Source organism: Capsicum annuum, chromosome 12, assembly GCF_002878395.1.
Source record: "Capsicum annuum cultivar UCD-10X-F1 chromosome 12, UCD10Xv1.1, whole genome shotgun sequence".
In the NCBI taxonomy this organism is placed as follows: Eukaryota; Viridiplantae; Streptophyta; class Magnoliopsida; order Solanales; family Solanaceae; genus Capsicum; species Capsicum annuum.
In genome coordinates this window covers 231,198,790-231,210,953 of record NC_061122.1, presented here as the reverse complement: position 1 = coordinate 231,210,953, position 12,164 = coordinate 231,198,790, and the positions used below count along the sequence as shown (strand labels likewise).

General features: G+C 35.2%; 1 protein-coding gene across 1 annotated transcript; it reads right to left on the bottom strand.

Moving 5' to 3' along the window:
- Positions 1-869: 869 nt before the first annotated feature.
- LOC107851004 (acetate--CoA ligase CCL3) lies at positions 870-4,674 on the bottom strand. The gene is made up of 3 exons (XM_016695883.2): positions 4,155-4,674; positions 2,239-2,829; positions 870-1,977 (listed from the first exon to the last, which is right to left on the bottom strand). The coding sequence occupies exons 1-3, from the start codon at positions 4,365-4,367 to the stop codon at positions 1,081-1,083; spliced, it is 1,701 nt and encodes a 566-aa protein (XP_016551369.1). The 5' UTR covers positions 4,368-4,674; the 3' UTR covers positions 870-1,080.
- Positions 4,675-12,164: the final 7,490 nt, after the last annotated feature.

Below are 12,164 nucleotides of genomic sequence, written 5' to 3'. Positions count from 1 at the left end.
ATATTTTATTTTTGAATTTCATGTTAAATAATTAGTATTACTTTAAGAAGCTCAATCTATTAATAAGAGGGTCAATTCATCTCAATTAGAATTCAATTACAAAGTTTGGTCAGGCTTTAATCCTTTGATTCAATTTGGGCCAGTCTAAGAACCCGGCCCATATTGACAGTTGTATTTACAAGTAAATCGTAAGCCACAAAAGAAAGTAATTAGTAATTGATGTCTCTAAATTTTTTTTAATCTAAGTTATTGAATTTACTTAATTAATATCATAATTAACTCTAGTTGACTAATTTTGAATACTAAGATTAACTAAGGTTAACAATTTCCTCAATACAGCTTAACTCCATCAATCACGTACAAGTTTTGAAGAAGTAAAAAATATTTTAGTTGGTCGTTGAACAAAAGAAAGCATAGGAGGAAGAAAAGAGTCGTACTACTAGTCGATTATTTGGTAATTCGTGATCGAATATAACCTAGGAGGGGATTTATATGCCAACATAACTCTGTATAGTTCTTGGCCTCTTTTTTTTTTTAAGCATTTATCTAGAAATTTGGGAGATTTAATTCTCGAATTTCGCATATCTTTCGATCCACTCTGAGATAGTGGTATGGACTGCATACACTTACCCTCTCCAGACCCCATTTTGTGAGAATATATTGAGTAATTCCTGTTAATGGGATACTAACAATTATTTTGTTCACATACGAATTCCATGAACGGTTTAACTAATACAACAAACACAATAATAACGTCTCAATTTCAAACAAGTCGAACTGATAATATGAATCATCATTATTTCATTCAAGTATGACTCATAATTCTAAGTCTTATTTATGTACAACAAAGATAAAAGACACATAGAGAATGTTGACCCTGAGCTACTCCAATAAATGAAGAAAAACTACAAAGATAAAATCAAAAGATAAAAACGGACAGTCTGGTGAATTAAAGCTCCTGTTGTGCGGGGTCCGGGAAAGGGCCGACCACAAAATAAGAAGATGTCTTTTGTATTATTTTCTTCATCAATTATAATTTTACTAATAACATAGTTCAACATTATTTATGGAGCATTATAATTACAATCTACTCTTCTTCACAGGTCCCATTTCCTTTGCTTTGGCTCTCAACAAATGCTTTTGTATTTTCCCAGTAGCAGTTTTAGGCAATGGTCCAAACACAACTGATTTTGGAACCCAGTATTTAGGCATTTTCGATCGACTGAAGCTGATGATATCTTCGGCCAATGTTTGTTCATCGGTGTTCTTCAAGTCCGGCTTTAATGTCACGAATGCACAAGGTGACTCGCCCCATTGCTCGTCAGACCTTGCAACAACAGACACCTCGAGTATAGCAGGATGTAGGTATAAGATGTTTTCGACCTCTACACTGCTTATGTTTTCGCCTCCTGAAATGATGATGTCTTTTGATCGGTCTTTGATTTCTATGTATCCGTCTGGATGCTTAACCGCGAGGTCACCAGAGTGATACCAGCCCCCGGCAAAAGATTCCTCGTTAGCTTTAGGATTCTTGAGGTAACCTTTCATTACGAGATTACCTCTGAAGACGATCTCTCCTGTTGTCTTTCCGTCTGCTGGGACAGGTTTCATGTCGTTCGTACTGACAACATCTAAATGCTCCAGACCAACGTATCTGACACCTTGGCGTGCGTGTAAACGTGCTTGGACGTCTGGGGGAAGTAAATCCCACTCGGGCTTCCACACGCATAGAGTGGATGGACCGTAGGTTTCAGAAAGACCATAAGTGTGTAAGACACGGAAGCCACGCTGTGACATTGCAGCAAGGACAGATGGAGGAGGAGAAGCACCGGCTGTGCTTACGTGCACAAGACGAGGCAGAGGAAGGATGGTCTCCTCTTTTGGGGCGTTAACTATGGTGTTGAGTACCACGGGCGCAGCAGAAAAATGAGTCACACCAAGATGCGCTATGGCTGAGTAAACCGCCTTAGCGCTTACCTACATGCAAACAATTTGCTTCAAGCATACTACGCGAAATGAAAACAATTCAACTAAACTCCTATCACGTCCCTCTAATTTTCAAATCCGCGCCTTAGTGTCCAATTTTCATAATATACACAACTGCTATAGCCCTGTACATTTTACACGGTTTACATTTTTTCTAAATGCGTTAGGCGATATTGTGAAAGATAAACAATTCACTTACATCCGTTCATCTTACTCAATTACGATCTGGCAGGAAAAGAAACGAGGAGTTACCTGTCGAAGGCATATGTTAGTCCCACAAATCGCAGCGAGTGTCCAAACAAAACACCAACCATTACAGTGGAACAGCGGCAGAGTCCACAGATACACAGCTCCCTCTGGCATACTCCAAATCACAGCATTAGTCATAGCCATAATATAAGCGCCACGATGGTGCAGAACCACTCCTTTAGGACTAGCTGTTGTGCCGGAAGTATAGCCCAAAGCAATCGTCTGCCACTCATCCTTTGGTGGTTTCCACGTAAAGTCTGGATCACCGGTTTCTATGAATTTTTCATATTCAATTGCCCCTTTCTCAAGAGCACGTTGGACCGGTATTGGACCACAGTTTTGATCAGCAATTACAATCAAAAGCGGAGCCTTGAATTTCCCTTTACTGTTACTTTCCCATATCTTTAAAGCTTCCTCAGCCAAGGGAAAATACTCTTGGTCCACCATGACGATAGAAGCTGAGCAATGGCCCAAAAGAAAAGCAATCGTTTGTGCATTTAGACGAACATTGACGGCATTTATAACAGCTCCAGCCATCGGAATTCCAAAATGAGCTTCATACATAGCCGGGACGTTTGGAGCAATAACTGCAACCTGCCAATCAAGCAGAAAAAAGGGACTAAATAGAGCAATAACAACAACAATGTACGTAATGTAATCCCACAAGTGGGATCTACGGGTGAGTGTACCTCCCTATCTCGTGGAGGTAGAGTGGTTGCTTCCAAAAGTCCCTCGAATCAAGTGCAGCAAAACTACTTACTAGAGCATCCAGGTGAATACAAGTACGCTGTACTTAGCTAGCGTTTGGCCATATAATTGGGATAGATTTTGAAAATTTATCTTTAAATATTTTCGATTTCCAAAAAGCTCGCTCAGACCAGTTTTTGAGACTTCTACTCACAAAAATTCAAATTTTTTCCAAATAAAATTGCCTGTCCAATCACAACTTAATTTCAACTTTGAAATCAATGACTAAACGGGACCCTCAGACCAGTTTTGGAATTTTTGAGACTTCCGCTCACAAAACTTCAATTTTTTATCAAAATAAAATGCATCTCCAAACACAACTTCAAATTTCATAAATCACAACTTAGTTTCAAGTTTCAACTTCAAAATTTGTTGCTAAACGGGTCGCTCAGACCCGTTTTTGACTTTTGAGACTTCCCCTCACAAAACTTTGAATTCATTTTCAATAAAATGCAGTCCAAACACAACTTCACATTCCAAAAATCACAGCTTCAAAACTTAATTTTCAATTTTCAAGTTTCAACTTCAAAATCGATGGCTAACAAGCTAGTTGTGACTGTTTACACCAAACCAAACCAATTTCTCATGGTTAAGTGATTTAACGAGTTACTAATTTGTACTATAAATTAACCAATGACTAAATGAGAGCACATATATGATATATGTACACAAACACATACCATGAATCTATTGATTTGGCGTAAACACGCTGCGACACATAAAAATTGGACTATTATTTACCCATAGTAACAAAAACAACCAACATACACAAGAGACACATATATCCATCCATACACGTCTGCAACACACATACCGAGAAACTAGCATATGAAAAAACTAAAAAAATTGTATAAATTAACCATAACTAAATGAGAAATACGCATATGTACAAACACATTTCATGCATCTATTGATTTAGAGTAAACACGTAGTGACAAACAGTTACATAAAATTCGAATATTTATCTACTAGTAACAAAAACAATGAACGTACAAAAGACACATATATATCCATTCATACACGTTGCAACTCACGTATCGACAAACTAGTATATGGAAAAACTAAACAACATACACAAGATACACACACATATATATATACATCCATACACGTTGCAACGCACGTATCGAGAAACTAGTATACGAAAAAACTAACCAAGAGAACTAACTTACGGTGCTACCAAAGTTGACGGAGTTTCTGGTTAGAACAGAAGCTAACTGACGGCACCGACGGTAAGTCTGGTGCCACGTGTACTCAACGGAGCCGTGAATTAACGATTTCCGATTTGGAAATACATTCGCCGCTCTCTCTAAGAACCATAACGGCGTTAACGCCGTGTAGTTCGCGGCGTTACGAGGTAGATCGTCGATATCTCTCTCCGTCATCTCTCTCTCTCTACACAAATCTCAGAGAGATTAGATTTTGTGTTTCGTAAGAGAGTGAAAATGCTATTTATAGGAAGTTAAAAAGTGGCTCGGGTTCGAGCCGTGGATATAATCAAATGAAAAGTTAGTAGATCAGGTTCGAGCTGTGGATATGGTCAAATCTTTAATAATGAAAAGTTAAGTGGATCAAATTCGAGCTATGGATATGATCAAATCTTTGATAATGAAATACTTTCCTGAAATGGACTCTGTGTGGTATGAATCTGAATTAGTCAGAGTATAATTTGAATATTATAAGAGTTATGTTTAGCGATCGAACTCTGAATATGATCAAATCATTAATATTGTATAGTATTTTCCTCAAATAGACTCTACGTGATACAAATTTGAATTAGTCAAGACTATAATGTGAATATTATAGTGTGAAAATTATAGGCGTTATATTTTGAGATTGAGCTCTGAATATGATCAAATCTTTGGTACTAAATAATTTCTTCAAATAGACTCTACGCGGTATAAATTTTAATTAGTGAGACTATAGTGTGAATATTATAGAAGTTATGTTTTGGGATCGAACTCTGGATATGATCAAATTTTTTATAATGAAATACTTTCCTCAAATAGACTCACGTGGTGCAAATCTAAATTCGTCAGACTGTAATGTGAATATTATAGAAGTTATGTCTTGGGATCGAGCTCGGGATATGATCAAATTTTTGATAGTAAATACTTTCCTCAAATAGACTCTAATGGGACATATCTCAATTAGTTAGATATGGATGATATAATCAAGTCCTTGATACTAAATACTTTTCTTAAATACGCTTTTCGTGGTACAAATCTAAATTAGTCAGACGAATATTATAGGAGTTATATTTTGGGATCGGCATCTAGATATGATCAAATCTTTGATACTAAATACTTTTCTTAAATAGACTTTATGTTTTGGGATCGAGTTCTAGATATAATTAATATCTTTGATACTACTATACTGTAAATATATCATAGAAGTTATGTTTTGGAATCGACTTTTGAATATGATCAAATCTTTGATACTAAATACTTTTCTTAAATAGATTTTGTGTGGTACAAATCTGAATTAGTGATACTATAGTGAATATTATAGGAGTTATGTTTTGGGGATCAAACGCAGGACCTGATTGAATCTTTGATACAAATTACTTTCATCAAAAGGACTCTACGTGACATAAATCTGAATTAATATTGCCATGGTTATTAAATATCGAATGAGAAACTAAAGAAAAATGTTATTTATAGTAAGTTATGTTTCGGGTCAAGTTCTGAATATGATCAAATCTTTGATTTAAATACTTTCCTTAAAAAGACTTTATGTGGAATAAATCTGAATTAATCAGATAACAATGTGAATATTAATATTGAATGAGAAACTAAAAAAAAAACACTATTTATAGGAATTTATGTTTAGGGTTTGTCTTGCGCTCAATATGATCAGATCTTATATTAAATACTTTCCTGAATTGGACTCTATGCGGCACAAATATGAATTAATCATACTATAATATGGATATAAAACATCGAATGAAAAACTAAAGAAAAAATGCTATTTATAGAAAGTTATGTTTCGAGATCAGGCTTCGTATATGATTAAATCTTTGATACGAGTATTTTCCTCAAATGAAATCTCCGTAGCACAAATCTGAATTAACTTTGAATGTTGAATATCGAATGAGAAACTAAAGAAAAATGTTAATTTAGGAGGTTACATCTTCAATTGTGATTATGTTTGGGTTTTGAGCTCTGAATATGAACAAATTTTAAATAAGAAATATTTTCCTCAGGTGGCCCGTACATTCAACAAACAACAGCACAACAAACCCAGTATATTTCCACAAAGTGGGGTCTGGGGAGGGTAAAATGTACGTAGTCCATACCGCTACCTCCGAAGAAGTAGAGAGGTTGTTTTCGATAGACCCCCGGATCAAGATAAAGAATAGTGCACAAGGTCGTAATCAAACATGAAGCAAGATGGATAACATAATAGAAATAAGGAATAATAAATAATAAAAATAGATATCAGAGAAATACGAAATAGAAATAAGAGCAATACGAAATACGAGCTAAGAAACAGGACACCCGGCCACCTAGTAGTAGCATACACTCACAGACCAAGGACACCCACCACACCCAAACTCTCCTGACTAGAGGCTCCTACCTATTAACACAGTCCTAGGATTACTAACCAGCTACACAAGAGCTCTCCTAACTACTTGCTACCACCCACACACCCACACCAGCCTTTTACCCTTATCCGCGACTTCCATACCTTCCTATCTAGGGTTATGTCCTCAATAAGCTGTAGTTGTTCCATGTCATGTCTAATCACCCCCCTTCAGTATTTCTTCGGTCTACCTCTACTCCTCCTGAAGACATCTAAAGCTAGCCTCTCACACCTACGAACTGAGAAATCCGTGCCCCTCCTCATCATATGCCCAAATCATCACAGTCTTCCTTATCTCATCTTGTCCACCACCGAAGCCACTCTCACCTTCTCCCGGATAGTCTCATTCCTAACTCTATCCCTTCTAGTAAGTCCACACATCCAACGCAACATTCTCATTTCTGCCACCTTCAATCTTTGAATGTGGGAGTTCTTGACTGACCAACACTCCGCTCAATACAGCATGGTTGGATAGATTGCCACTCTGTAGAATTTGCCTTTAAGCTTGAGGGGCACCTTCTTATCACACAACACTCCCGAGACGAGCCTCTACTTCATCCAACTTGCTCCAATACGTTTAGAGACATCCTCATCAATCTCGCTATTTTCCTGAATTATAGACCTAAAATACTTAAAACTATCTCTCTTACAAACATCTTGGGAATCCAACCTCACCACTACTTTGTCCTCCTACCTCAAGTCACTAAACTTGCATTCCATATACTCTATCTTGGACCTACTCAACCCGAACCCCATAGATTCAAGGGTTTGCCTCCAAACCTCCAATTTTTCATCCCCCCTCCGTCTTATCAATCAGTACTACATCATCCGCAAATAACATACACCAAGGCACCTCACCTTAAATACCCCGCGTTAACACATCCATCACTAACACAAACAGGAAAGGACTAAGAGTCTATCCCTGATGCAATCCTGTCTCAACCGAAAAATGCTCTGAGTCTCCTCCCGTCGTCCTCACCCAAGTCTTCCCTTTATCGTACATGTCCTTAATAGCTCTAATGTACGCCACTGGGACCCCTCTTACCTCCAAGCATCTCCAAAGAACCTCCCTATGGACTTTGTCATACGCTTTCTTCAGGTCGATGAACACCATGTGCAAATCCCTCTTCCTTTCCCTATACTGCTTCACCAATCTCCTCATCAGGTGGATTGCCTCTATGGTCGAGCAACCAGACATAAACCCAAATTGATTCTCTAAAATGGAAACGACCTTTCTCAACCTTCGCTCAACCACCCTCTCATAAATCTTCATAGTGTGACTCAACAGCTTAATACCTCTATAGTTGTTGCAACTCTGAATGTCACTCTTGTTTTTATATAACGGAATCATCGTACTCCATCTCCAAGCCTCAAGCATTCTCGCAGTCTTAAAAATTCCATCTCCAAACCTCAGACATTCTCGCAGTCTTAAAAATGTCGTTAAACAAATTAGTCAACCACCTTAAACTTGCCCCACCAGTATACTTCCAAGGCTCGTACATTTACAAATCTAAATTAATCAGACTTTTATATGGATATCGAGCATTGAATAAGAAGCCAAGTAAGAAATTCCGTGTTAAACAAAAAATGTTAGGCTCTATTATCCCTTTATTACTAGTCGGATTAATTTAGATTGGGATAACATACAAAAATATGCTTACAAAAAAAAAAATTTTTGGTAAATGTTATAAATGTATTTACATTATAGTGGATGTCTATCAAGATCTACTTTGATATCTATTAGAATTTGAAGCATCCGTCTTTTACTCAGATTAGGAGTAAATTTCCCCTATAAGTAGAGGGGTTTTGTTCATTGTATTGACAATCTTATGATCTCTCATCCCTCAAGAGAAATATTACTCTCTCTATTCTCTCTACTTTTCTTCTTTATTCTTTCTTGTTTTATAACACGTTATCAACATGAAGTCTCTTATCAATTGAGATCTGTATGAAGTCTCTTACCAATTGAGATCTGTTCGTACGTGGCTACACAAGTTCTTGAGTCTCTAACTAATTTAGATTATCAACACAAGATTCTGTCAAATAAGGTGAGATTATAAATCTAAAGGTAATTTCAAGGTTAGTAATTCCTTATGTTATCTGTCTTTTGCTACTAATAATATAATTATTGTTGGACCTGAGGAAAAATAATTGGTTTGGAACCATTTATATTTTGAATTTATTTTTCAAGAACAATATTATCAAAATAGATGATAATATGTTGGGTTCAAGTCTCATCGATTTATGCCTAAGACGTCTTTATATGGATAAGACGTTGAGTTTGAATCTCAATGCACCATATTGATATATTATGATGGCTAAGGCAAAATAATGGGTATTTGATGAAAAGTCATGAAATTTGACCCATTGAATATGCTTCATTCCATGAAGTGAATGTGGTAGCAATATATGATAAGTCTGAAATATGAGAACTTACTTCATTCTTGAGGTGTATGTGGTAGCAGTGCATAATATGTCTGGAAGAAGACAAGTGATTGAATGCACGAATATACGCGTGGAGGGACAATATGATAATGATCATCAAAAGTGATGATAGTTTCACACGCTTATATGATTATAAGATATGCTAGAGAAAAATTTCCTACATTATATGTATGCCTCGTTTTGCTTCTGAAGTAGCAAAATCTTGAAAGAGGTTATAAGCTATCATAATTTGATAAACTTAAGGCACGATTATATTCCATTCATGGGGAATGAGAAACTTATTAATGCAAACGTGCACTTGATCACAGCTCACCTTCGAAAGAGGCTGAATAATTTTGAAATCTACTTCTAAAGTAGTAAATCTGAAATTTATTCATGTAATAGTAAATCTGAAATTTACTAAAGAAAAAGTACATATCATGGTAAATTTGGAGTTTACTAGAATAAAAGTTCATAAATTGATATGAACGATTGTGACATCTCGAAGATGTGCATGTATTGAAGAACTAGAAGATTTTTCAAGAATTGTTTATGTCATTTGTTCTCATGACAAGTTGGTTGGACCAACTAATATTGGAATTGAATCCCTTCAAATCTAAAAATTATAAAAGGTGAATAAGGGTTCGTTCACCTATTATGTGATATGTTGAAAACAGACATCAATAAGATGATCACATGTACATTCATGGTCAACCTACGTTTGACATTCATAAAGTTACTTGTTCAATATAATTTGAGAATAATTTTCAGATTGTGTAATCAAGATAATTCATCTTGATGATGATGGTTTAGCATTAAATGTCTTCGATAAATGTCTAAACCATTGTTAATGAGAACAAAACTTAATGTATTGATGTGAAATATGATATATTGCTATAGAATTTGTATGCATTAGACCAATAAATTATGATTATTTCTTCCCTCTCGATTGATTCAAGGTCGGGAACCAATTAATCCATCTAATAATTTTAATGTGCGGTATACGATTAATGAATATACCATAATGCACAACGATAGATTCCTCAAAGAAGTAGAGGATGTATGTTAGTTTTCCTAACATAAGGGGGAGATTATAAGCGCTGTGAAATATGTTAGGAATTATCACCATATACTCATCCAAAAGATAATTCAAGTCAAATGCTGAAAGTATCTCATATTAAGCGCAAGTGCTTTTATTTTGTGTTCCTAAAGGACAAAGTCTATGCATGCGTGAAGTGTGGTAGACTGATCGATTCCAAATGAAATAGTCATTGAAAAATAAGGAGCAAATAATCATAATAAGAAGACAATGAGCTCTTGAAGAGCCTACGACATACCACTTCATGAAAACTTATGAGAGGTTCATGTACCTGAAAATAATGAAGTAATGAGATCTCAAAATACAAAATGATATATCATCAATATCTTTGACACAATATTGGCACAATATTGTGAAAGATTACGAAGATCTGAATTCTACGTTTATTTAAGCATGCTGACGTAGAAACATTTATCAAGTGACATGAAATGATGCATTTTGGTAAGCGTAAAACTTATTTGATTTGTAGTTTAGATACTTGAAGATGTCACTCATGAAATGTTGAATATTGTCACTTGACAAAACTTATATGAAAACTTTTAAGGATTCAAACTGCTTGAAGCATATAAAAGTTTTTGGAAAACTTATTTATAATCCTTATATTGTATAAGGTTATTGCTTGAACATCATTGGAACTCTTGGAGAGTTTTAAAAGCAATAGATTATTTCCTGAAATTCAAAATATATCGAATTGGATTAGTTATGAAGTACCATATCTCAGTGCAATTGATGCACTCATGTACCTTGCAAATACTACAAGGCCTATAGCCTTTTCAGTCAATTTGTTAGCAAGGTATATTTTTGTTCCTACTATGAGACATTAAAATGGGATAAAACACATGAGCTCGTTTTATTCTAAAGATTGCAGTCCCGATCTTATTGGTCATGCTGATGTTGGGTACTTATCTGACCCGCATAAGTCTCGGTCTAAAATAGGCTATGTGTTTATATGTGATTGTACTGCCATATCTTGGAGATATACAAAGCAGTCTATCGTAGCCACTTCATCGAATCATGTTGAGATAATAGCTATTCATGAAGCAAAGCGAGAATGTGTATGGTTGAGGTCCACGATACATCTTATTCGAGAAAAATGTGGTGTGAAATATGACAATCTACCCACAATTTTATACAAAGATAATTCAGCATATATAGCACATCTCAAGGGAGGATTCATAAATGGAGATAGAACAAATCACATTTTGCCAAAACTTTTCTACATACATGAGCTACAAAAGAATGATGATATTAACGTGCAACAGATTCGTTCAACTGACAATGTGACTGATTTATTCACCAAATCTTCTCCAATTGCAACTTTCAAGAAGATGCTGCATAAGATCGAGATGCAAAGGTCAAGGATGTTCTCATTAGGAGGAGTTAATACGCGTTGTACTCTTTTTTACTTACGAGGTTTTGTCCTACTGGGTTTTCCTTGTAAGGTTTTTAATGAGGCAGCCAGAATACGTATTATTAGAGATGCGTACTCTTTTTCCTTCACTAGGTTTTTTTCCTACTGAATTTTTTCTAGTAAGGTTTTAACGAGTCACATTATCTACCAATTAGACATTCAAGGGGGAGTATTATAAATGTATTTACATTATAGTGAATGTCTATCAAGATCTACTTGATATTTATTAGGATTTGAAGCATCCATCTTTTACTCAGACTAGGAGTAAATTTCCTCTATAAATAGAGGGGTTTTGTTCATTGTACTGACAATCTTATGATCTCTCATCCTCAAGAGAAATATTACTCTCTTTATTCTCTCTACTCTTCTTCTTTATTTTTTCTTGTTTCTTTCTTGTTTTATAACAATAAAGAATTTAAATTTGAGATTTGATTTCTTGTTTCTTTCTTGTTTTATAACAATAAAGAATTTAAATTTGAGATTTGAAAGTAAGAATAGAAGATTCTCGTTTCTTCTTTATTCTTTCTTGTTTTATAACAATAAAGAATTTAAATTTTTCTTGTTTCTTTCTTGTTTTATAACAATAAAGAATTTAAATTTGAGATTTGATTTCTTGTTTCTTTCTTGTTTTATAACAATAAAGAATTTAAATTTGAGATTTGA